At 45.1% G+C, this 27694-nt stretch overlaps 1 protein-coding gene across 6 annotated transcripts in view; it reads left to right on the top strand.

Annotated features, from left to right (window-relative positions):
• The window catches only part of LOC140119730 (sperm-associated antigen 17-like), a 214173-nt gene that overhangs the window by 84017 nt on the left and 102462 nt on the right, over positions 1-27694 (top strand). For all 6 annotated transcript variants that reach the window (XM_072139080.1, XM_072139081.1, XM_072139083.1 and 3 more), the window contains exons 4-9: positions 2457-2588; positions 5498-5672; positions 11987-12163; positions 12247-12428; positions 22572-22724; positions 27007-27109. In XM_072139080.1, coding sequence (XP_071995181.1) covers positions 2457-2588; positions 5498-5672; positions 11987-12163; positions 12247-12428; positions 22572-22724; positions 27007-27109 — 922 coding nt within the window. The remainder of the gene's footprint in view (positions 1-2456; positions 2589-5497; positions 5673-11986; positions 12164-12246; positions 12429-22571; positions 22725-27006; positions 27110-27694) is intronic.

A 27694-nucleotide genomic window follows, 5' to 3' on the forward strand; every position in this document is an offset into this window, starting at 1 on the left:
AGAACATCTCTGCCCCTCAGTACATCTCCTAGAACTTTCTAGAACATCTCTGCCCCTCAGTACATCTCCTAGAACTTCCTAGAACATCTCTGCCCCTCAGTACATCTCCTAGAGCTTCCTAGAACATCTCTGCCCCTCACTACATCTCCTAGAACTTCCTAGAACGTCTCTGCCCCTCAGTACATCTCCTAGAACTTCCTAGAACGTCTCTGCCCCTCAGTACATCTCCTAGAACTTCCTAGAACATATCTGCCCCTCAGTACATCTCCTAGAACTTCCTAGAACATATCTGCCCCTCAGTACATCTCCTAGAACTTCCTAGAACATATCTGCCCCTCAGTACATCTCCTAGAACTTCCTAGAACATCTCTGCCACTCAGTACATCTCCTAGAACTTCCTAGAACATCTCTGCCCTTCAGTACATCTCCTAGAACTTCCTAGAACATCTCTGCCACTCAGTACATCTCCTAGAACTTCCTAGAACATCTCTGCCCCTCAGTACATCTCCTAGAACTTCCAAGAACATCTCTGCCCCTCATTACATCTCCTAGAACTTCCTAGAACATCTCTGCCCCTCATTACATCTCCTAGAACTTCCTAGAACATATATGCCCCTCACTACATCTCCTAGAACTTCCTAGAACATCTCTGCCCCTCAGTACATCTCCTAGAACTTCCTAGAATGTTTCTGCCCCTCAGTACATCTCCTAGAACTTCCTAGAACATCTCTGCCCATCAGTACATCTCCTAGAACTTCCTAGAACGTCTCTGCCCCTCAGTACATCTCCTAGAACTTCCTAGAACGTTTCTGCCCCTCACTACATCTCCTAGAACTTCCTAGAACGTTTCTGCCCCTCAGTACATCTCCTAGAACTTCCTAGAACGTTTCTGCCCCTCAGTACATCTCCTAGAACTTCCTAGAACATCTCTGCCCATCAGTACATCTCCTAGAACTTCCTAGAACGTCTCTACCCCTCAGTACATCTCCTAGAACTTCCTAGAACATATCTGCCCCTCAGTGCATCTCCTAGAACTTCCTAGAACATCTCTGCCACTGAGTACATCTCCTAGAACTTCCTAGAACATCTCTGCCCCTCAGTACATCTCCTAGAACTTCCTAGAACATATCTGCCCCTCAGTACATCTCCTAGAACTTCCTAGAACATCTCTGCCACTCAGTACATCTCCTAGAACTTCCTAGAACATCTCTGCCCCTCAGTACATCTCCTAGAACTTCCTAGAACATCTCTGCCCCTCATTACATCTCCTAGAACTTCCTAGAACATCTCTGCCCCTCAGTACATCTCCTAGAACTTCCTAGAATGTTTCTGCCCCTCAGTACATCTCCTAGAACTTCCTAGAACATCTCTGCCCCTCAGTACATCTCCTAGAACTTCCTAGAACATCTCTGCCCCTCAGTACATCTCCTAGAACGTCTCTGCCCCTCAGTACATCTCCTAGAACTTCCTAGAACGTTTCTGCCCCTCACTACATCTCCTAGAACTTCCTAGAACGTTTCTGCCCCTCACTACATCTCCTAGAACTTCCTAGAACGTTTCTGCCCCTCAGTACATCTCCTAGAACGTCTCTGCCCCTCAGTACATCTCCTAGAACTTCCTAGAACGTTTCTGCCCCTCAGTACATCTCCTAGAACATCTCTGCCCCTCATTACATCTCCTAGAACTTCCTAGAACATATCTGCCCCTCAGTACATCTCCTAGAACTTCCTAGAACGTTTCTGCCCCTCAGTACATCTCCTAGAACTTCCTAGAACGTTTCTGCCCCTCAGTACATCTCCTAGAACTTCCTAGAACGTTTCTGCCCCTCAGTACATCTCCTAGAACTTCCTAGAACGTTTCTGCCCCTCAGTACATCTCCTAGAACTTCCTAGAACATCTCTGCCCCTCAGTACATCTCCTAGAACTTCCTAGAACGTTTCTGCCCCTCAGTACATCTCCTAGAACTTCCTAGAACATCTCTGCCCCTCAGTACATCTCCTAGAACTTCCTAGAACGTTTCTGCCCCTCAGTACATCTCCTAGAACTTTCTAGAACATCTCTGCCCCTCACTATATCTCCTAGAACTTCCTAGAACATCTCTGCCCCTCAGTACATCTCCTAGAACTTCCTAGAACGTTTCTGCCCCTCATTACATCTCCTAGAACTTCCTAGAACATATCTGCCCCTCAGTACATTTCCTAGAACATCTCTGCCCCTCAGTACATCTCCTAGAACTTCCTAGAACGTTTCTGCCCCTCAGTACATCTCCTAGAACTCCCTAGAACATCTCTGCCCCTCTTTACATCTCCTAGAATTTCCTAGAACATCTCTGCCCATCAGTACATCTCCTAGAACTTCCTAGAACATCTCTGCCCCTCAGTACATCTCCTAGAACTTCCTAGAACGTCTCTTTCCCTCAGTACATCTCCTAGAACTTCTCTGGTTCTGCTGCACAGGTGACAGAAGTGGCTAAGACCCTCCTGGACGCTGGGGAGACGCTGCCTCCTGCGCTGGTGGCCAAACTGCTCAAGTTCCAGTTCCTGATCATCAAACAGAAGGATCTGCAGAGGAGGGAGGCAGAGAAGAAGGTGAGGTCCCACCACTGCCTGTAGGGGGCACTCATGAGATACAGATATGATTCATAAATAATATCATCAATAATTACAATATTAATATAATATTTAAATTGTCTTCATTTACATTTTCTACATCTTAGTCTTCTAGCAAATAAATAAATAAAAGAAACGTTTGGATAATTATGAATAAACATTTATCCCAGACATTTATCATAGATCTATGTGCTCTGATTCACCACCTCATAGATCCAGAAGATAGACCAAATACAACACCAGAACCATGATCTATGCATAAATGCAGCACCGGAACCAAGTTATGTATATAGATACAGCACCAGAACCATGTTCTATACATAAATACAGCACCAGAACCAAGTTATGTATATAAATACAGCACCAGAACCATGTTCTATACATAACTACAGCACCAGAACCAAGTTATATATATAAATTCAGCACCAGAACCAAGTTCTATACATAAATGCTGCACCAGAACCAAGTTATGTATATAAATACAGCACCAGAACCATGTTCTATACATAAATGCTGCACCAGAACCAAGTTATGTATATAAATACAGCACCAGAATTATGTTCTATACATAAATGCTGCACCAGAACCAAGTTTTATGCATTAATACAGCACCACAACCATGTTCTATACATAAATACAGCTCCAGAACCAAGATATATACATAAATGCAGTAACAGACCCAAGCTCAGTGTATAAATATTGAGTGTTATTACCCTGCAGACTGTAGGGCATGTTTTAGCTCTGATCATGTGAAGAACACAAATGGACATCACTCCTGACACGTCTGTTTTAGTAAATACTTCTATTCCCCATGAAGTAACAATTTGAAATCTCCCCTTCCTCCAAATTCTAGATTATGCTTCCAATATGCCTCTGAATATGTACAGATAAATAGACAACTAGGTGTCTACTACTGCTGTAGCTCCATGTATGGCTGTGTACTGCGGCTGTAGCTCCATGTATGGCTGTGTACTGTGGCTGTAGCTCCATGTGTGGCTGTGTACTGTGGCTGTAGCTCCATGTATGGCTGTGTACTGTGGCTGTAGCTCCATGTATGGCTGTGTACTGTGGCTGTAGCTCCATGTGTGGCTGTGTACTGCGGCTGTAGCTCCATGTATGGCTGTGTACTGTGGCTGTAGCTCCATGTGTGGCTGTGTACTGCGGCTGTAGCTCCATGTGTGGCTGTGTACTGTGGCTGTACCTCCATGTATGGCTGTGTACTGTGGCTGTAGCTCCATGTATGGCTGTGTACTGTGGCTGTACCTCCATGTATGGCTGTGTACTGTGGCTGTAGCTCCATGTATGGCTGTGTACTGTGGCTGTAGCTCCATGTGTGGCTGTGTACTGCGGCTGTAGCTCCATGTATGGCTGTGTACTGTGGCTGTAGCTCCATGTGTGGCTGTGTACTGCGGCTGTAGCTCCATGTGTGGCTGTGTACTGTGGCTGTACCTCCATGTATGGCTGTGTACTGTGGCTGTAGCTCCATGTATGGCTGTGTACTGTGGCTGTAGCTCCATGTATGGCTGTGTACTGTGGCTGTAGCTCCATGTATGGCTGTGTACTGCGGCTGTAGCTCCATGTATGGCTGTGTACTGTGGCTGTAGCTCCATGTATGGCTGTGTACTGCGGCTGTAGCTCCATGTATGGCTGTGTACTGCGGCTGTAGCTCCATGTATAGCTGTGTACTGGTGCTGTAGCTCCATGTATGGCTGTGTACTGCGGCTGTAGCTCCATGTATGGCTGTGTACTGTGGCTGTAGCTCCATGTATGGCTGTGTACTGCTCCTGTAGCTTCATGTATGGCTGTGTACTGCGGCTGTAGCTCCATGTATGGCTGTGTACTGTGGCTGTAGCTCCATGTATGGCTGTGTACTACTGCTGTAGCAACATGTATGGCTGTGTACTGTGGCTGTAGCTCCATGTATGGCTGTGTACTGGTGCTGTAGCTCCATGTATGGCTGTGTACTGTGGCTGTAGCTCCATGTGTGGCTGTGTACTGCGGCTGTAGCTCCATGTATGGCTGTGTACTGTGGCTGTAGCTGCATGTATGGCTGTGTACTGTGGCTGTAGCTCCATGTATGGCTGTGTACTGTGGCTGTAGCTCCATGTATGGCTGTGTACTGCGGCTGTAGCTCCATGTATGGCTGTGTACTGTGGCTGTAGCCTCATGTATGTCTGCGTACTGCGGCTGTAGCTCCATGTATGGCTGTGTACTGGTGCTGTAGCTCCATGTATGGCTGTGTACTGCGACTGTAGCTCCATGTATGGCTGTGTACTGGTGCTGTAGCTCCATGTATGGCTGTGTACTGTGGCTGTAGCCTCATGTATGTCTGCGTACTGCGGCTGTAGCTCCATGTATGGCTGTGTACTGGTGCTGTAGCTCCATGTATGGCTGTGTACTGTGGCTGTAGCCTCATGTATGTCTGCGTACTGCGGCTGTAGCTCCATGTATGTCTGTGTACTGCGGCTGTAGCTACATGTATGGCTGTGTACTGTGGCTGTAGCTCCATGTTTGGCTGTGTACTGTGGCTGTAGCCTCATGTATGTCTGCGTACTGCGGCTGTAGCTCCATGTATGGCTGTGTACTGCGGCTGTAGCTACATGTATGGCTGTGTACTGTGGCTGTAGCTCCATGTTTGGCTGTATACTGCTCCTCTAGATCCAGGTATGGCTAAAGGAGGTGCAGTACATTTGGACACAGGATGCTATTATGGGTCCTCCATAGCAACTGATAAATCACAAAGTCAGTTTTTTCCTGGTTTCTTGAATCATCCGTCAATTTAAGATTTTAGGAGAAATAGTCCAATCCCAGCGCTGGAAAGATATGAGAATTATGTTTCTAGATATGTAGATCAATCTGATGGTGATTAATAATGGCCATTCTCTTAGCTGCCTGAAGACAAACTAAAACAGAAGCCAAATAAAAGTGCAAGAGCCAAACCTTCCAGTGCCAGAGGCTCAGCCAAAGCCAAAGGAAAGAAGGGGCCAGAAAATCCCCCTCCGGTGAAGAAGGAGACGGCACTCAAGCGCCGGGGGGAAGAAGAAGACACCAACATTTATATAGGTGAGGAAGATCTACAAGACTATAACTACTATAATACTGCCCCCTATGTACAGGAATATAACTACTATAATACTGCCCCCTATGTACAGGAATATAACTACTATAATACTGCCCCCTATGTACAGGAATATAACTACTATAATACTGCCCCTATGTACAGGAATATAACTACTATAATACTGCCCCTATGTACAGGAATATAACTGCTATAATACTGCCCCCTATGTACAGGAATATAACTACTATAATACTGCCCCTATGTACAGGGATATAACTACTATAATACTGCCCCTATGTACAGGAATATAACTGCTATAATACTGCCCCCTATATACAGGAATATAACTACTATAATACTGCTCCCTATGTACAAGAATATAACTACTATAATACTGCCCACTATGTACAGGAATATAACTACTATAATACTGCCCCCTATGTACAAGAATATAACTACTATAATACTGCCCCCTATGTACAGGAATATAACTACTATAATACTGCCCCCTATGTACAGGAATATAACTACTATAATACTGCCCCCTATGTACAGGAATATAACTACTATAATACTGCTCCCTATGTACAGGAATATAACTACTATAATACTGTCCCCTATGTACAGGAATATAACTACTATAATACTGCCCCCTATGTACAGGAATATAACTCCTATAATACTGCTCCCTATGTACAGGAATATAACTACTATAATACTGCCCCCTATGTACAGGAATATAACTACTATAATACTGCCCCCTATGTACAAGAATATAACTACTATAATACTGCCCCTATGTACAGGAATATAACTACTATAATACTGCCCCCTATGTACAGGAATATAACTACTATAATACTGCCCCCTATGTACAGGAATATAACTACTATAATACTGCCCCCTATGTACAGGAATATAACTACTATAATACTGCCCCTATGTACAGGAATATAACTACTATAATACTGCCCCCTATGTACAGGAATATAACTACTATAATACTGCCCCCTATGTACAAGAATATAACTACTATAATACTGCCCCCTATGTACAAGAATATAACTACTATAATACTGCCCCCTATGTACAAGAATATAACTACTATAATACTGCCCCCTATGTACAGGAATATAACTACTATAATACTGCCCCCTATGTACAAGAATATAACTACTATAATACTGCCCCCCTATGTACAAGAATATAACTACTATAATACTGCCCCCTATGTACAGGAATATAACTACTATAATACTGCCCCCTATGTACAAGAATATAACTACTATAATACTGCCCCATATGTACAGGAATATAACTACTATAATACTGCCCCCCTATGTACAAGAATATAACTACTATAATACTGCCCCATATGTACAGGAATATAACTACTATAATACTGCCCCCTATGTACAGGAATATAACTACTATAATACTGCCCCCTATGTACAAGAATATAACTACTATAATACTGCCCCCTATGTACAGGAATATAACTACTATAATACTGCCCCCTATGTACAGGAATATAACTACTATAATACTGCCCCCTATGTACAGGAATATAACTACTATAATACTGCCCCCTATGTACAAGAATATAACTACTATAATACTGCCCCTATGTACAAGAATATAACTACTATAATACTGCCCCCTATGTACAGGGATATAACTACTATAATACTGTCCCCTATGTACAGGAATATAACTACTATAATACTGTCCCCTATGTACAGGGATATAACTACTATAATACTGTCCCCTATGTACAAGAATATAACTACTATAATACCGCCCCCTATGTACAAGAATATAACTACTATAATACTGCCCTCTATGTACAGGAATATAACTACTATAATACTGCTCCCTATGTACAGGAATATAACTACTATAATACTGCCCCTATGTACAGGAATATAACTACTATAATACTGCCCCCTATGTACAGGAATATAACTACTATAATACTGCCCCTATGTACAGGAATATAACTACTATAATACTGCCCCCTATGTACAAGAATATAACTACTATAATACTGCCTCCTATGTACAAGAATATAACTACTATAATACTGCCCCCTATGTACAGGAATATAACTACTATAATACTGCCCCCTCTGTACAGGAATATAACTACTATAATACTGCCTCCTATGTACAAGAATATAACTACTATAATACCGCCCCCTATGTACAGGGATATAACTACTATAATACTGCCCCCTATGTACAAGAATATAACTACTATAATACTGCCCCCTATGTACAAGAATATAACTACTATAATACCGCCCCCTATGTACAGGGATATAACTACTATAATACCGCCCCCTATGTACAGGAATATAACTACTATAATACTGCCCTCTATGTACAGGAATATAACTACTATAATACTGCCCCCTATGTACAGGAATATAACTACTATAATACTGCTCCCTATGTACAAGAATATAACTACTATAATACTGCCTCCTATGTACAGGAATATAACTACTATAATACTGCCCCCTATGTACAGGAATATAACTACTATAATACTGCCCCCTATGTACAGGAATATAACTACTATAATACTGCCCCCTATGTACAGGAATATAACTACTATAATACTGCCCCCTATGTACAGGAATATAACTACTATAATACTGCCCCCTATGTACAGGAATATAACTACTATAATACTGCCCCCTATGTACATGAATATAACTACTATAATACTGCCCCCTATGTACAGGAATATAACTACTATAATACTGCCCCCTATGTACAGGAATATAACTACTATAATACTGCCCCCTATGTACAGGAATATAACTACTATAATACTGCCCCCTATGTACAGGAATATAACTACTATAATACTGCCCCCTATGTACAGGAATATAACTACTATAATACTGCCCCCTATGTACAGGGATATAACTACTATAATACTGCCCCCTATGTACAGTGATATAACTACTATAATACTGTCCCCTATGTACAAGAATATAACTACTATAATACTGCCCCCTATGTACAGGGATATAACTACTATAATACTGTCCCCTATGTACAGGGATATAACTACTATAATACTGTCCCCTATGTACAAGAATATAACTACTATAATACCGCCCCCTATGTACAAGAATATAACTTCTATAATACTGCCCTCTATGTACAGGAATATAACTACTATAATACTGCTCCCTATGTACAGGAATATAACTACTATAATACTGCCCCCTATGTACAAGAATATAACTACTATAATACTGCCTCCTATGTACAAGAATATAACTACTATAATACTGCCCCCTATGTACAGGAATATAACTACTATAATACTGCCCCCTATGTACAGGAATATAACTACTATAATACTGCCTCCTATGTACAAGAATATAACTACTATAATACCGCCCCCTATGTACAGGGATATAACTACTATAATACTGCCCCCTATGTACAAGAATATAACTACTATAATACCGCCCCCTATGTACAAGAATATAACTACTATAATACTGCCCCCTATGTACAGGAATATAACTACTATAATACTGCCCCCTATGTACAGGAATATAACTACTATAATACTGCCCCCTATGTACAGGAATATAACTACTATAATACTGCCCCCTATGTACAGGAATATAACTACTATAATACTGCCCCCTATGTACAGGAATATAACTACTATAATACTGCCCCCTATGTACAGGAATATAACTACTATAATACTGCCCCCTATGTACAGGAATATAACTACTATAATACTGCCCCTATGTACAGGAATATAACTACTATAATACTGCCCCCTATGTACAGGAATATAACTACTATAATACTGCCCCCTATGTACAAGAATATAACTACTATAATACTGCCTCCTATGTACAGGAATATAACTACTATAATACTGCCCCCTATGTACAGGAATATAACTACTATAATACTGCCCTCTATGTACAGGAATATAACTACTATAATACTGCCTCCTATGTACAAGAATATAACTACTATAATACTGCCCCCTATGTACAAGAATATAACTACTATAATACCGCCCCCTATGTACAGGAATATAACTACTATAATACTGCCCTCTATGTACAGGAATATAACTACTATAATACTGCCTCCTATGTACAAGAATATAACTACTATAATACCGCCTCCTATGTACAAGAATATAACTACTATAATACCGCCCCCTATGTACAGGAATATAACTACTATAATACCGCCCCCTATGTACAGGAATATAACTACTATAATACTGCCCCCTATGTACAAGAATATAACTACTATAATACTGCCTCCTATGTACAGGAATATAACTACTATAATACTGCCCCCTATGTACAGGAATATAACTACTATAATACTGCCCTCTATGTACAGGAATATAACTACTATAATACTGCCCCCTATGTACAGGAATATAACTACTATAATACTGCTCCCTATGTACAAGAATATAACTACTATAATACTGCCTCCTATGTACAGGAATATAACTACTATAATACTGCCCCCTATGTACAGGAATATAACTACTATAATACTGCCCCCTATGTACAGGAATATAACTACTATAATACTGCCCCCTATGTACAGGAATATAACTACTATAATACTGCCCCCTATGTACAGGGATATAACTACTATAATACTGCCCCCTATGTACAGGGATATAACTACTATAATACTGCCCCCTATGTACAGGAATATAACTACTATAATACTGCCCCCTATGTACAGGAATATAACTACTATAATACTGCCCCCTATGTACAAGAATATAACTACTATAATACTGCCCCCTATGTACAGGAATATAACTACTATAATACTGCCCCCTATGTACAGGAATATAACTACTATAATACTGCCCACTATGTACAGGAATATAACTACTATAATACTGCACCCTATGTACAAGAATATAACTACTATAATACTGCCCCCTATGTACAGGAATATAACTACTATAATACTGCCCCCTATGTACAGGAATATAACTACTATAATACTGCCCCCTATGTACAGGAATATAACTACTATAATACTGCCCCCTATGTACAAGAATATAACTACTATAATACTGCCCCCTATGTACAGGAATATAACTACTATAATACAGCCCCCTATGTACAAGAATATAACTACTATAATACTGCCCCTTATGTACAAGAATATAACTACTATAATACTGCCCCCTATGTACAGGAATATAACTACTATAATACTGCCCCCTATGTACAGGAATATAACTACTATAATACTGCCCCCTATGTACAAGAATATAACTACTATAATACTGCCCCCTATGTACAGGAATATAACTACTATAATACTGCCCCCCTATGTACAGGAATATAACTACTATAATACTGCCCCCTATGTACAGGAATATAACTACTATAATACTGCCCCCCTATGTACAGGAATATAACTACTATAATACTGCCCCCTATGTACAGGAATATAATTACTATAATACTGCCCCCTATGTACAGGGATATAACTACTATAATACTGCCCCCTATGTACAGGAATATAACTACTATAATACTGCCCCCTATGTACAGGAATATAACTCCTATAATACTCCCCCTATGTACAGGAATATAACTACTATAATACTGCCCCCTATGTACAGGAATATAACTACTATAATACTGCTCCCTATGTACAAGAATATAACTACTATAATACTGCCCCCTATGTACAGGAATATAACTACTATAATACTGCCCCCTATGTACAAGAATATAACTACTATAATACTGCCCCCTATGTACAGGAATATAACTACTATAATACTGCCCCCTATGTACAGGAATATAACTACTATAATACTGCCCCCTATGTACAGGAATATAACTACTATAATACTGCCCCCTATGTACAGGAATATAACTACTATAATACTGCCCCCTATGTACAGGAATATAACTACTATAATACTGCCCCCTATGTACAGGAATATAACTACTATAATACTGCCCCCTATGTACAAGAATATAACTACTATAATACTGCCCCCTATGTACAGGAATATAACTACTATAATACTGCCCCCTATGTACAGGAATATAACTACTATAATACTGCCCCCTATGTACAGGAATATAACTACTATAATACTGCCCCCTATGTACAGGAATATAACTACTATAATACTGCCCCCTATGTACAAGAATATAACTACTATAATACTGCCCCCTATGTACATGAATATAACTACTATAATACTGCCCCTATGTACAAGAATATAACTACTATAATACTGCCCCCTGGTGTGTCTGCAGATGATGAGCCTGATGACGGGGCTCAGCACTACATCCTGGTACTTGGGGTGTATCACCCGCAGATGGTCGCGCTCCTGGCTGATCTGGGTGTCTGTGTGTCCAGTGTGATCCGGATCTCCTCCCAGAACTATGCGGTGCTGCCGGCTGGTGAGGTGGGGTCCGGTTCTCCTGCAGATGGTAGGTGCCATGTGTCGGGCTGCGGCCCCACGGGGGTGGGGGGGCTATAGACCCCTGAATCTTACAGATTGTTGTGATCTTAGTTCTAGAAGCTGAAAAGCAGAAAACCGAAAGTCCCCGGAAATCTCTGCAGACCTTCTGGAAATATCTAGAGCCTATTCTGGAGTCTGGGGGCCCCGGGTCACCCCTCCCCCAGGTGGCCCGACTACAGTACCTGGTGAGAGAGAGCAGCCTGCCCAGCGACTGGGGCAACCCCGACAGCCAGGTCAGTGCAGCCGGGGTAATACAGGAGTGTGGGGTAATAGTGAGGGGTAAAACAGGTGTGTGGGGTAATAGTGAGGGGTAATACAGGTGTGTGGGGTAATAGTGAGGGGTAATACTAGTGTGTGGGGTAATAGTGAGGGGTAATACAGGTGTGTGGGGTAGTAGTGAGGGGTAATACAGGTGTGTGGGGTAATAGTGAGGGGTAATACAGGTGTGTGGGGTAATAGTGAGGGGTAGTACAGGTGTGTGGTGTAATAGTGAGGGGTAATACAGGTGTGTGGGGTAATAGTGAGGGGTAATACAGGAGTGTGGGGTAATAGTGAGGAGTAATACAGGTGTGTGGGGTAATAGTGAGGGGTAATACAGGTGTGTGGGGTAATAGTGAGGGGTAATACAGGTGTGTGGGGTAATTGTGAGGGGTAATACAGGTGTGTGGGGTAATAGTGAGGGGTAATTCCGGTGTGTGGGGTAATAGTGAGGGGTTATACAGGTGTGTGGGGTAATAGTGAGGGGTAATACAGGTGTGTGGGGTAGTAGTGAGGGGTAATACAGGTGTGTGGGGTAATAATGAGGGGTTATACAGGTGTGTGGGGTAATAGTGAGGGGTAATACAGGTGTGTGGGGTAATAGTGAGGGGTAATACAGGTGTATGGGGTAATAGTGAGGGGTAATACAGGTATGTGGGGTAATAGTGAGGGGTAATACAGGTGTATGGGGTAATAGTGAGGGGTAATACAGGTATGTGGGGTAATAGTGAGGGGTAATACAGGTGTGTGGGGTAATACTGAGGGGTAATACAGGTGTGTGGGGTAATAGTGAGTGGTAATTCCGGTGTGTGGGGTAATAGTGAGGGGTAATTCTGGGGTGTGGGGTAATAGTGAGGGGTAATTCCGGTGTGTGGGGTAGTAGTGAGGGGTGATACAGGTGTGTGGGGTAATAGTGAGTGGTAATTCCGGTGTGTGGGGTAATAGTGAGGGGTAATTCCGGTGTGTGGGGTAGTAGTGAGGGGTAATACAGGTGTGTGGGGTAATAATGAGGGGTTATACAGGTGTGTGGGGTAATACTGAGGGGTAATACAGGTGTGTGGGGTAATAGTGAGGGGTTATACAGGTGTGTGGGGTAATAGTGACGGATAATACAGGTGTGTGGGGTAATAGTGAGGGGTATTTCCGGTGTGTGGGGTAATAGTGAGGGGTAATTCCGGTGTTCGGGGTAATAGTGAGGGGTAATACAGGTGTGTGGGGTAATAGTAAGGGGTAATACAGGTGTGTGGGGTATTAATGAGGGGTAATACAGGTGTGTGGGGTAATAGTGAGGGGTAATACAGGTGTGTGGGGTAGTAGTGAGGGGTAATACAGTTGTGTGGGGTAGTAGTGAGGGGTAATACAGGTGTGTGGGGTAATAATGAGGGGTTATACAGGTGTGTGGGGTAATAGTGAGGGGTAATACAGATGTGTGGGGTAATAGTGAGGGGTATTTCCGGTGTGTGGGGTAATAGTGAAGGGTAATACAGGTGTGTGGGGTAATAGTGAGGGGTAATACAGGTGTGTGGGGTAATAGTGAGGGGTAATACAGGTGTGTGGGGTAATAGTGAGGGGTAATACAGGTGTGTGGGGTAATAGTGAAGGGTAATACAGGTGTGTGGGGTAATAGTGAGGGGTAATACAGGTGTGTGGGGTAATAGTGAGGGGTAATACAGGTGTGTGGGATAATAGTGAGGGGTAATACAGGTGTGTGGGGTAATAGTGAGGGGTAATACAGGTGTGTGGGATAATAGTGAGGGGTAATACAGGTGTGTGGGGTAATAGTGAGGGGTAATACAGGTGTGTGAGGTTATAGTGAGGGGTAATACAGGTGTGTGGGGTAATAGTGAGGGGTAATACAGGTGTGTGGGGTAATAGTGAGGGGTAATACAGGTGTGTGGGGTAATAGTGAGGGGTAATACAGGTGTGTGGGATAATAATGAGGGGTAATACAGGTGTGTGGTGTAATAGTGAGGGGTAATACAGGTGTGTGGGGTAATAGTGAGGGGTAATACAGGTGTGTGGGATAATAGTGAGGGGTAATACAGGTGTGTGGGGTAATAGTGAGGGGTAATTCCGGTGTGTGGGGTAATAGTGAGGGGTAATACAGGTGTGTGGGGTAATAGTGAGGGGTAATACAGGTGTGTAAGGTAATAGTGAGGGGTAATTCAGGTGTGTGGGGTAATAGTGAGGGGTAATACAGGTGTGTGGGATAATAGTGAGGGGTAATACAGGTGTGTGGGGTAATAGTGAGGGGTAATTCCGGCGTGTGGGGTAATAGTGAGGGGTAATTCCGGTGTGTGGGGTAATAGTGAGGGGTAATACAGGTGTGTGGGGTAATAGTGAGGGGTTATACAGGTGTGTGGGGTAATAGTGAGGGGTAATACAGGTGTGTGGGGTAATAGTGAGGGGTAATACAGGTGTGAGGGGTAATACAGGTGTGTGGGGTAATAGTGAGAGGTAATACAGGTGTGTGGGGTAATAGTGAGGGGTAATACAGGTGTGAGGGGTAATACAGGTGTGTGGGGTAATAGTGAGAGGTAATACAGGTGTGTGGGGTAATAGTGAGGGGTAATACAGGTGTGTGGGATAATAGTGAGGAGTAATACAGGTGTGTGGGGTAATAGTGAGGGGTAATACAGGTGTGTGGGGTAATAGTGAGGGGTAATACTAGTGTGTGGGATAATAGTAAGGGGTAATACAGGTGTGTGGGGTAATAGTGAGGGGTAATACAGGTGTGTGAGGTAATAGTGAGGGGTAATACAGGTGTGTGGGGTAATAGTGAGGGGTTATACAGGTGTGTGGGGTAATAGTGAGGGGTAATACAGGTGTGTGGGGTAATAGTGAGGGGTAATACAGGTTTGAGGGGTAATACAGGTGTGTGGGGTAATAGTGAGAGGTAATACAGGTGTGTGGGGTAATAGTGAGGGGTAATACAGGTGTGAGGGGTAATACAGGTGTGTGGGGTAATAGTGAGAGGTAATACAGGTGTGTGGGGTAATAGTAAGGGGTAATACAGGTGTGTGGGGTAATGCTGAGGGGTAATACAGGTGTGTGGGGTAATAGTGAGGGGTTATACAGGTGTTTGGGATAATAGTGAGGGGTAATACAGGTGTGTGGGGTAATAGTGAGGGGTAATACAGGTGTGTGGGGTAATAGTGAGGGGTGATACAGGTGTGTGGGGTAATAGTGAGGGGTAATACAGGTGTGTGGGGTAATAGTGAGGGGTTATACAGGTGTGTGGGGTAATAGTGAGGGGTAATACAGGTGTGTGGGGTAATAGTGAGGGGTAATACAGGTGTGAGGGGTAATACAGGTGTGTGGGGTAATAGTGAGGGGTAATACAGGTGTGTGGGGTAATAGTGAGGGGTAATTCCGGTGTGTGGGGTAATAGTGAGGGGTAATACAGGTGTGTGGGGTAATAGTAAGGGGTTATACAGGTGTGTGGGATAATAGTGAGGGGTAATACAGGTGTGTGGGGTAATAGTGAGGGGTAATACAGGTGTGTGGGGTAATAGTGAGGGGTGATACAGGTGTGTGGGGTAATAGTGAGGGGTAATACAGGTGTGTGGGGTAATAGTGAGGGGTAATACAGGTGTGTGGGGTAATAGTGTGGGGTAATACAGGTGTGTGGGGTAATAGTGAGGGGTAATACAGGTGTGTGGGGTAATAGTGAGGGGTAATACAGGTGTGTGGGGTAATAGTGAGGGGTAATACAGGTGTGTGGGGTAGTAGTGAGGGGTAATACAGGTGTGTGGGGTAATAGTGAGGGGTAATACAGGTTTGTGGGGTAATAGTGTGGGGTAATACAGGTGTGTGGGGTAATAGTGAGGGGTAATACAGGTGTGTGGGGTAATAGTGAGGGGTAATACAGGTGTGTGTGGTAATAGTGAGGGGTAATACAGGTGTGTGGGGTAATACAGGTGTGTGGGGTAATAACGAGGGGTAATACAGGTGTGTGAGGTAATAGTGAGGGGTAAAACAGGTGTGTGGGGTAATAGTGAGGGGTAATACGGTGTGTGGGGTAATAGTGAGGGGTTATACAGGTGTGTGGGGTAATAACGAGGGGTAATACAGGTGTGTGTGGTAATAGTGAGGGGTAATACAGGTGTGTGGGGTAATAACGAGGGGTAATACAGGTGTGTGGGGTAATAACGAGGGGTAATACAGGTGTGTGGGGTAATAGTGAGGGGTAATACAGGTGTGTGGGGTAATAACGAGGGGTAATACAGGTGTGTGAGGTAATAGTGAGGGGTAAAACAGGTGTGTGGGGTAATAGTGAGGGGTAATTCAGGTGTGTGGGGTAATAGTGAGGGGTAATACAGGTGTGTGGGGTAATAGTGAGGGGTAATTCAGGTGTGTGCAGTAATAGTGAGGGGTAATACAGGTGTGTGGGGTAATAGTGAGGGGTAATACAGGTGTGTGGGGTAATATTGAGGGGTAATTCCGGTGTGTGGAGTAATAGTGAGGGGTAATACAGGTGTGTGGGGTAATAGTGAGGGGTAATACAGGTGTGTGGGGTAATAGTGAGGGGTAATACAGGTGTGTGGGGTAATAGTGTGGGGTAATACAGGTGTGTGGGGTAATAGTGAGGGGTAATACAGGTGTGTGGGGTAATAGTGAGGGGTAATACAGGTGTGTGGGGTAATAGTGTGGGGTAATACAGGGGTGTGGGGTAATAGTGAGGGGTAATTCCGGTGTGTGGGGTAATAGTGAGGGGTAATACAGGTGTGTGGGGTAATAGTGAGGGGTAATACAGGTGTGTGGGATAATAGTGAGGGGTAATACAGGTGTGTGGGGTAATAGTGAGGGGTAATTCCGGTGTGTGGGGTAATAGTGAGGGGTAATTCCGGTGTGTGGGGTAATAGTGAGGGGTAATACAGGTGTATGGGGTAATAGTGAGGGGTTATACAGGTGTGTGGGGTAATAGTGAGGGGTAATACAGGTGTGTGGGGTAATAGTGAGGGGTAATACAGGTGTGAGGGGTAATACAGGTGTGTGGGGTAATAGTGAGAGGTAATACAGGTGTGTGGGGTAATAGTGAGGGGTAATACAGGTGTGTGGGATAATAGTGAGGGGTAATACAGGTGTGTGGGGTAATAGTGAGGGGTAATACAGGTTTGTGAGGTAATAGTGAGGGGTAATACAGGTGTGTGGGGTAATAGTGAGGGGTTATACAGGTGTGTGGGGTAATAGTGAGGGGTAATACAGGTGTGTGGGGTAATAGTGAGGGGTAATACAGGTGTGAGGGGTAATACAGGTGTGTGGGGTAATAGTGAGAGGTAATACAGGTGTGTGGGGTAATAGTGAGGGGTAATACAGGTGTGAGGGGTAATACAGGTGTGTGGGGTAATAGTGAGAGGTAATACAGGTGTGTGGGGTAATAGTAAGGGGTTATACAGGTGTGTGGGATAATAGTGAGGGGTAATACAGGTGTGTGGGGTAATAGTGAGGGGTAATACAGGTGTGTGGGGTAATAGTGAGGGGTGATACAGGTGTGTGGGGTAATAGTGAGGGGTAATACAGGTGTGTGGGGTAATAGTGAGGGGTTATACAGGTGTGTGGGGTAATAGTGAGGGGTAATACAGGTGTGTGGGGTAATAGTGAGGGGTAATACAGGTGTGAGGGGTAATACAGGTGTGTGGGGTAATAGTGAGAGGTAATACAGGTGTGTGGGGTAATAGTAAGGGGTTATACAGGTGTGTGGGATAATAGTGAGGGGTAATACAGGTGTGTGGGGTAATAGTGAGGGGTAATACAGGTGTGTGGGGTAATAGTGAGGGGTTATACAGGTGTGTGGGGTAATAACGAGGGGTAATACAGGTGTGTGTGGTAATAGTGAGGGGTAATACAGGTGTGTGGGGTAATAACGAGGGGTAATACAGGTGTGTGGGGTAATAGTGAGGGGTAATACAGGTGTGTGGGGTAATAGTGAGGGGTAATACAGGTGTGTGGGGTAATAGTGAGGGGTAATTCAGGTGTGTGCGGTAATATTGAGGGGTAAAACAGGTGTGTGGGGTAATAGTGAGGGGTAATTCAGGTGTGTGGGGTAATAGTGAGGGGTAATACAGGTGTGTGGGGTAATAGTGAGGGGTAATTCAGGTGTGTGCGGTAATAGTGAGGGGTAATACAGGTGTGTGGGGTAATAGTGAGGGGTAATACAGGTGTGTGGGGTAATATTGAGGGGTAATTCCGGTGTGTGGAGTAATAGTGAGGGGTAATACAGGTGTGTGGGGTAATAGTGAGGGGTAATACAGGTGTGTGGGGTAATAGTGAGGGGTAATACAGGTGTGTGGGGTAATAGTGAGGGGTAATACAGGTGTGTGGGGTAATAGTGTGGGGTAATACAGGTGTGTGGGGTAATAGTGAGGGGTAATACAGGTGTGTGGGGTAATAGTGAGGGGTAATACAGGTGTGTGGGGTAATAGTGTGGGGTAATACAGGGGTGTGGGGTAATAGTGAGGGGTAATTCCGGTGTGTGGGGTAATAGTGAGGGGTAATACAGGTGTGTGGGGTAATAGTGAGGGGTAATACAGGTGTGTGGGATAATAGTGAGGGGTAATACAGGTGTGTGGGGTAATAGTGAGGGGTAATTCCGGTGTGTGGGGTAATAGTGAGGGGTAATTCCGGTGTGTGGGGTAATAGTGAGGGGTAATACAGGTGTGTGGGGTAATAGTGAGGGGTTATACAGGTGTGTGGGGTAATAGTGAGGGGTAATACAGGTGTGTGGGGTAATAGTGAGGGGTAATACAGGTGTGAGGGGTAATACAGGTGTGTGGGGTAATAGTGAGAGGTAATACAGGTGTGTGGGGTAATAGTGAGGGGTAATACAGGTGTGTGGGATAATAGTGAGGGGTAATACAGGTGTGTGGGGTAATAGTGAGGGGTAATACAGGTGTGTGAGGTAATAGTGAGGGGTAATACAGGTGTGTGGGGTAATAGTGAGGGGTAATACAGGTGTGTGGGGTAATAGTGAGGGGTAATACAGGTGTGAGGGGTAATACAGGTGTGTGGGGTAATAGTGAGAGGTAATACAGGTGTGTGGGGTAATAGTGAGGGGTAATACAGGTGTGAGGGGTAATACAGGTGTGTGGGGTAATAGTGAGAGGTAATACAGGTGTGTGGGGTAATAGTAAGGGGTTATACAGGTGTGTGGGATAATAGTGAGGGGTAATACAGGTGTGTGGGGTAATAGTGAGGGGTAATACAGGTGTGTGGGGTAATAGTGAGGGGTGATACAGGTGTGTGGGGTAATAGTGAGGGGTAATACAGGTGTGTGGGGTAATAGTGAGGGGTTATACAGGTGTGTGGGGTAATAGTGAGGGGTAATACAGGTGTGTGGGGTAATAGTGAGGGGTAATACAGGTGTGAGGGGTAATACAGGTGTGTGGGGTAATAGTGAGAGGTAATACAGGTGTGTGGGGTAATAGTAAGGGGTTATACTGGTGTGTGGGATAATAGTGAGGGGTAATACAGGTGTGTGGGGTAATAGTGAGGGGTAATACAGGTGTGTGGGGTAATAGTGAGGGGTGATACAGGTGTGTGGGGTAATAGTGAGGGGTAATACAGGTGTGTGGGGTAATAGTGAGGGGTAATACAGGTGTGTGGGGTAATAGTGTGGGGTAATACAGGTGTGTGGGGTAATAGTGAGGGGTAATACAGGTGTGTGGGGTAATAGTGAGGGGTAATACAGGTGTGTGGGGTAATAGTGAGGGGTAATACAGGTGTGTGGGGTAGTAGTGAGGGGTAATACAGGTGTGTGGGGTAATAGTGAGGGGTAATACAGGTGTGTGGGATAATAGTGAGGGGTAATACAGGTGTGTGGGGTAATAAAGAGGGGTAATCCAGGTGTGTGGGGTAATAGTGAGGGGAAATACAGGTGTGTGGGGTAATAGTGTGGGGTAATACAGGTGTGTGGGGTAATAACGAGGGGTAATACAGGTGTGTGGGGTAATAGTGAGGGGTGATACAGGTGTGTGGGGTAATAGTGAGGGGTAATACAGGTGTGTGGGGTAATAGTGAGGGGTAATTCCGGTGTGTGGGGTAATGAGGGGTAAAACAGGTGTGTGGGGTAATAGTGAGGGGTAATACAGGTGTGTGGGGTAATAGTGAGGGGTAATACAGGTGTGTGGGGTAATAGTAAGGGGTTATACAGGTGTGTGGGGTAATAGTGAGGGGTAATACAGGTGTGTGGGGTAATAGTGAGGGGTAATACAGGTGTGTGGGGTAATAGTGAGGGGTAATACAGGTGTGTGAGGTAATAGTGAGGGCTAATACAGGTGTGTGGGGTAATAGTAAGGGGTTATACAGGTGTGTGGGGTAATAGTGAGGGGTAATACAGGTGTGTGGGGTAATAGTAAGGGGTTATACAGGTGTGTGGGGTAATAGTGAGGGGTAATACAGGTGTGTGGGGTAATAGTGAGGGGTAATACAGGTGTGTGGGGTAATAGTGAGGGGTAATACAGGTGTGTGGGGTAATAGTGAGGGGTAATGCAGGTGTGTGGGGTAATAGTGAGGGGTAATACAGGTGTGTGGGGTAATAGTGAGGGGTAATACAGGTGTGTGGGGTAATAGTGAGGGGTAATACAGGTGTGTGGGATAATAGTGAGGGGTAATACAGGTGTGTGGGATAATAGTGAGGGGTAATACAAGTGTGTGGGGTAATAGTGAGGGGTAATACGGTGTGTGGGGTAGTAGTGAGGGGTAATACAGGTGTGTGGGATAATAGTGAGGGGTAATACAGGTGTGTGGGGTAATAGTGAGGGGTAATACAGGTGTGTGGGATAATAGTGAGGGGTAATACAGGTGTGTGGGGTAATAGTGAGGGGTAATCCAGGTGTGTGGGGTAATAGTGAGGGGAAATACAGGTGTGTGGGGTAATAGTGTGGGGTAATACAGGTGTGTGGGGTAATAACGAGGGGTAATACAGGTGTGTGGGGTAATAGTGAGGGGTGATACAGGTGTGTGGGGTAATAGTGAGGGGTAATACAGGTGTGTGGGGTAATGAGGGGTAAAACAGGTGTGTGGGGTAATAATGAGGGGTAATACAGGTGTGTGGGGTAATAGTAAGGGGTAATACAGGTGTGTGGGGTAATAGTGAGGGGTAATACAGGTGTGTGGGGTAATAGTGAGGGGTAATACAGGTGTGTGGGGTAATAGTGAGGGGTAATACAGGTGTGTGGGGTAATAGTGAGGGGTAATTCCGGTGTGTGGGGTAATGAGGGGTAAAACAGGTGTGTGGGGTAATAATGAGGGGTAATACAGGTGTGTGGGGTAATAGTAAGGGGTAATACAGGTGTGTGGGGTAATAGTGAGGGGTAATACAGGTGTGTGGGGTAATAGTGAGGGGTAATACAGGTGTGTGGGGTAATAGTGAGGGGTAATACAGGTGTGTGGGGTAATAGTGAGGGGTAATACAGGTGTGTGGGGTAATAGTAAGGGGTTATACAGGTGTGTGGGGTAATAGTGAGGGGTAATACAGGTGTGTGGGGTAATAGTGAGGGGTAATACAGGTGTGTGGGGTAATAGTGAGGGGTAATACAGGTGTGTGGGGTAATAGTGAGGGGTAATACAGGTGTGTGCGGTAATAGTGAGGGGTAATACAGGTGTGTGAGGTAATAGTGAGGGGTAATACAGGTGTGTGGGGTAATAGTGAGGGGTAATACTAGTGTGTGGGGTAATAGTGAGGGGTAATACAGGTGTGTGGGGTAGTAGTGAGGGGTAATACAGGTGTGTGGGGTAATAGTGAGGGGTAATACAGGTGTGTGGGGTAATAGTGAGGGGTAATACAGGTGTGTGGGGTAATAATGAGGGGTAATACAGGTGTGTGGGGTAATAGTGAGGGGTAATACAGGTGTGTGGGATAATAGTGAGGGGTAATACAGGTGTGTGGGGTAATAGTGAGGGGTAATTCCGGTGTGTGGGGTAATAGTGAGGGGTAATTCCGGTGTTCGGGGTAATAGTGTGGGGTAATACAGGTGTGTGGGGTAATAGTGAGGGGTAATACAGGTGTGTGGGGTAGTAACGAGGGGTAATACAGGTGTGTGGGGTAATAGTGAGGGGTAATACAGGTGTGGGGGGTAATTGTGAGGGGTAATTCCGGTGTTACCCCCTGTTTTCAGGCCTCTTACGCCTCGGACGTCTTTGAGAACATTGCGTGTCTGATGTACGACTCCCAGGACTGGAGGAGACAGCACCAGCACTACCTGAGTAACATCCAGCTCATCCCTGTGCCCGGGCCCCCCAGCCCACAGGGGACCCCAGCACCGCTACAGGTGAGACCCCACGTGTCTCCAGGGACAGTACACAGAGCACAGCAGTGTGAGGTCTGATTACACATCTCTCCAGGGACAATACATAACATTGGCTGCAGAGAGCACAGAGCACAGCAGTGTGAGGTCTGATTACACATCTCTCCAGGGATTATACATAACACTGGCTGCAGAGAGCACAGAGCACAGCAGTGTGAGGTCTGATTACACATCTCTCCAGGGACAATACATTACACTGGCTGCAGAGAGCACAGAGCACAGCAGTGTGAGGTCTGATTACACATCTCTCCAGGGATTATACATAACACTGGCTGCAGAGAGCACAGAGCACAGCAGTGTGAGGTCTGATTACACATCTCTCCAGGGACAATACATAACACAGGCTGCAGAGAGCACAGAGCACAGCAGTGTGAGGTCTGATTACACATCTCTCCAGGGACAATACATAACACTGGCTGCAGAGAGCACAGAGCACAGCAGTGTGAGGTCTGATTACACATCTCTCCAGGAACAATACATAACACTGGCTGCAGAGTGCACAGAGCACAGCAGTGTGAGGTATGATTACACATCTCTCCAGGGACAATACATAACACTGGCTGCAGAGAGCACAGAGCACAGCAGTGTGAGGTCTGATTACACATATCTCCAGGGACAATACATAACACTGGCTGCAGAGAGCACAGAGCACAGCAGTGTGAGGTCTGATTACACATCTCTCCAGGGACAGTACATAACACTGTCTGCAGAGGGCACAGAGCACAGCAGTGTGAGGTCTGATTACACATCTCTCCAGGGACAATACATAACACTGGCTGCAGAGAGCACAGAGCACAGCATTGTGAGGTCTGATTACACATCTCTCCAGGGACAATACATAACACTGGCTGCAGAGAGCACAGAGCACAGCAGTGTGAGGTCTGATTACACATCTCTCCAGGGACAATACATAACACTGGCTGCAGAGAGCACAGAGCACAGCAGTGTGAGGTCTGATTACACATCTCTCCAGGGACAATACATAACCCAGGCTGCAGAGAGCACAGAGCACAGCAGTGTGAGGTCTGATTACACATCTCTCCAGGGATAATACATAACACTGGCTGCAGAGAGCACAGAGCACAGCAGTGTGAGGTCTGATTACACATCTCTCCAGGGACAATACATAACACTGGCTGCAGAGAGCACAGAGCACAGCAGTGTGAGGTCTGATTACACATCTCTCCAGGGACAATACATAACACTGGCTGCAGAGAGCACAGGGCACAGCAGTGTGAGGTCTGATTACACATCTCTCCAGGGACAATACATAACACTGGCTGCAGAGAGCACAGAGCACAGCAGTGTGAGGTCTGATTACACATCTCTCCAGGGACAATACATAACACTGGCTGCAGAGAGCACAGAGCACAGCAGTGTGAGGTCTGATTACACATCTCTCCAGGGACAATACATAACACTGGCTGCAGAGAGCACAGAGCACAGCAGTGTGAGGTCTGATTACACATCTCTCCAGGGACAATACATAACACTGGCTGCAGAGAGCACAGAGCACAGCAGTGTGAGGGAAGATTACACATCTTTCCAGGGACAATACATAACACTGGCTGCAGAGAGCACAGAGCACAGCAGTGTGAGGTCTGATTACACATCTCTCCAGGGACAATACATAACACTGGCTGCAGAGAGCACAGAGCACAGCAGTGTGAGGTATGATTACACATCTCTCCAGGGACAATACATAACACTGGCTGCAGAGAGCACAGAGTACAGCAGTGTGAGGTCTGATCACACATCTCTCCAGGGACAGTACATAACACTGGCTGCAGAGAGCACAGAGCACAGCAGTGTGAGGTCTGATTACACATCTCTCCAGGGACAGTACATAACACTGGCTGCAGAGAGCACAGAGCACAGCAGTGTGAGGTCTGATTACACCTCTCTCCAGGGACAATACATAACACTGGCTGCAGAGAGCACAGAGCACAGCAGTGTGAGGAATGATTACACATCTCTCCAGGGGCAATACATAACACTGGCTGCAGAGAGCACAGAGCACAGCAGTGTGAGGTCTGATTACACATCTCTCCAGGGGCAATACATAACACTGGCTGCAGAGTGCACATAGCACAGCAGTGTGAGGTCTGATTACACACTTCCCCAGGGACAATACATAACACTGGCTGCAGAGAGCACAGAGCACAGCAGTGTGAGGTCTGATTACACATCTCTCCAGGGACAATACATAACACTGGCTGCAGAGTGCACATAGCACAGCAGTGTGAGGTCTGATTACACACTTCCCCAGGGACAATACATAACACTGGCTGCAGAGAGCACAGAGCACAGCAGTGTGAGGTCTGATTACACATCTCTCCAGGGATAATACATAACACTGGCTGCAGAGAGCACAGAGCACAGCAGTGTGATATCTGATTACACATCTCTCCAGGGGCAATACATAACACTGGCTGCAGAGAGCACAGAGCACAGCAGTGTGAGGTCTGATTACACATCTCTCCAGGGACAATACATAACACTGGCTGCAGAGAGCACAGAGCAAAGCAGTGTGAGGTCTGATTACACATCTCTCCAGGGACAATACATAACACTGGCTGCAGAGAGCACAGAGCACAGCAGTGTGAGGTCTGATTACACACTTCCCCAGGGACAATACATAACACTGGCTGCAGAGAGCACAGAGCACAGCAGTGTGAGGTCTGATTACACATCTCTCCAGGGATAATACATAACACTGGCTGCAGAGAGCACAGAGCACAGCAGTGTGAGGTCTGATTACACATCTCTCCAGGGACAATACATAACACTGGCTGCAGAGAGCACAGAGCACAGCAGTGTGAGGTCTGATTACACATCTCTCCAGGGGCAATACATAACACTGGCTGCAGAAAGCACAGAGCACAGCAGTGTGAGGTCTGATTACACATCTCTCCAGGGACAATACATAACACTGGCTGCAGAGAGAACAGAGCACAGCAGTGTGAGGGCTGATTACACATCTCTCCAGGCACAGTACATAACACTGGCTGCAGAGAGCACAGAGCACAGCAGTGTGAGGTTTGATTACACATCTCTCCAGGGACAGTACATAACACTGGCTGCAGAGAGCACAGAGCACAGCAGTGTGAGGTCTGATTACACATCTCTCCAGGGACAGTACATAACACTGGCTGCAGAGAGCACAGAGCACAGCAGTGTGAGGTCTGATTACACATCTCTCCAGGGACAATACATAACACTGGCTGCAGAGAGCACAGGGCACAGCAGTGTGAGGGCTGAATACACATCTCTCCAGGCACAGTACATAACACTGGCTGCAGAGAGCACAGAGCACAGCAGTGTGAGGTTTGATTACACATCTCTCCAGGGACAGTACATAACACTGGCTGCAGAGAGCACAGAGCACAGCAGTGTGAGGTCTGATTACACATCTCTCCAGGGACAACACATAACACTGGCTGCAGAGAGCACAGAGCACAGCAGTGTGAGGTCTGATTACACATCTCTCCAGGGACAGTACATAACACTGGCTGCAGAGAGCACAGAGCACAGCAGTGTGAGGTCTGATTACACATCTCTCCAGGGACAATACATAACACTGGCTGCAGAGAGCACAGAGCACAGCAGTGTGAGGTCTGATTACACATCTCTCCAGGGACAATACATAACACTGGCTGCAGAGAGCACAGAGCACAGCAGTGTGAGGTCTGATTACACATCTCTCCAGGGACAGTACATAACACTGGCTGCAGAGAGCACAGAGCACAGCAGTGTGAGGTCGGATTACACATCTCTCCAGGGACAGTACATAACACTGGCTGCAGAGAGCACAGAGCACAGCAGTGTGAGGTCTGATTACACATCTCTCCAGGGACAATACATAACACTGGCTGCAGAGAGCACAGAGCACAGCAGTGTGAGGTCTGATTACACATCTCTCCAGGGACAATACATAACACTGGCTGCAGAGAGCACAGAGCACAGCAGTGTGAGGTCGGATTACACATCTCTCCAGGGACAGTACATAACACTGGCTGCAGAGAGCACAGAGCACAGCAGTGTGAGGTCTGATTACCCATCTCTCCAGGGACAATACATAACACTGGCTGCAGCGAGCACAGAGCACAGCAGTGTGAGGTCTGATTACACATCTCTCCAGGCACAGTACATGCTGCAGTCTTAATGTCACAGCTGCTGTCAGGATGTGATCCACAAATTTCCTCCATGATGTATATGACATAATCTCGCTTTCTTCTCCCTGTAGACTTCATCTGCTCAGCCACCGACAACTCCAACCGGAAGGAAGAGGGGTGCAGGGGAGGAGATGCCCCCATCGGCTTCACTACCGCCCCCCAGCCCCCTTAGTGGTAGGTGCAGGGTATACACTGGAGAGGAAAGTTCTGATCACTTTATTCCCATCTCCATTGCTGAACATGTGACGGATGTACGGGCCACGCCCCAAATTTTAGCCATATTTTTTAGTAATAAAAATCATCTCAATAAAAAAAAAAAAAAATTATCCTCTTTGGGACTTGAACCCAGAACCTGCAGTGTCCATGTACAATAATGTCACAGCGCCCCAACCAACTGAGCTATAACCTCAGTGATTAACAAGGGGGAGAATGTTGGTAACTAAGAACTATGACTACTGTTACACTGTGACACAGATTTACTGCCTTGGTATATAGGGAGGGATCTTCTCAGAGATGATTGTAATTATTGAGACTATTATTATTATTATTATTGAGATGATTATTATTATTTTTACTATTATTAATAATCATCTTCATAATAATAAAAATAATAAAATTAATAATAATAATAATAATAATAGTCTCAATAATTACAATAATAATCTCTGAGAAGATCCCTCTCTATATACTATATACACTTCTTAGTTACCAGAAATCCTCAGCTCTGTATCCCTGGGCTTATAGCTCAGTTAGTTAGGC

Source organism: Engystomops pustulosus, chromosome 2 (genome assembly GCF_040894005.1).
Source record: "Engystomops pustulosus chromosome 2, aEngPut4.maternal, whole genome shotgun sequence".
In the NCBI taxonomy this organism is placed as follows: domain Eukaryota; kingdom Metazoa; phylum Chordata; class Amphibia; order Anura; family Leptodactylidae; genus Engystomops; species Engystomops pustulosus.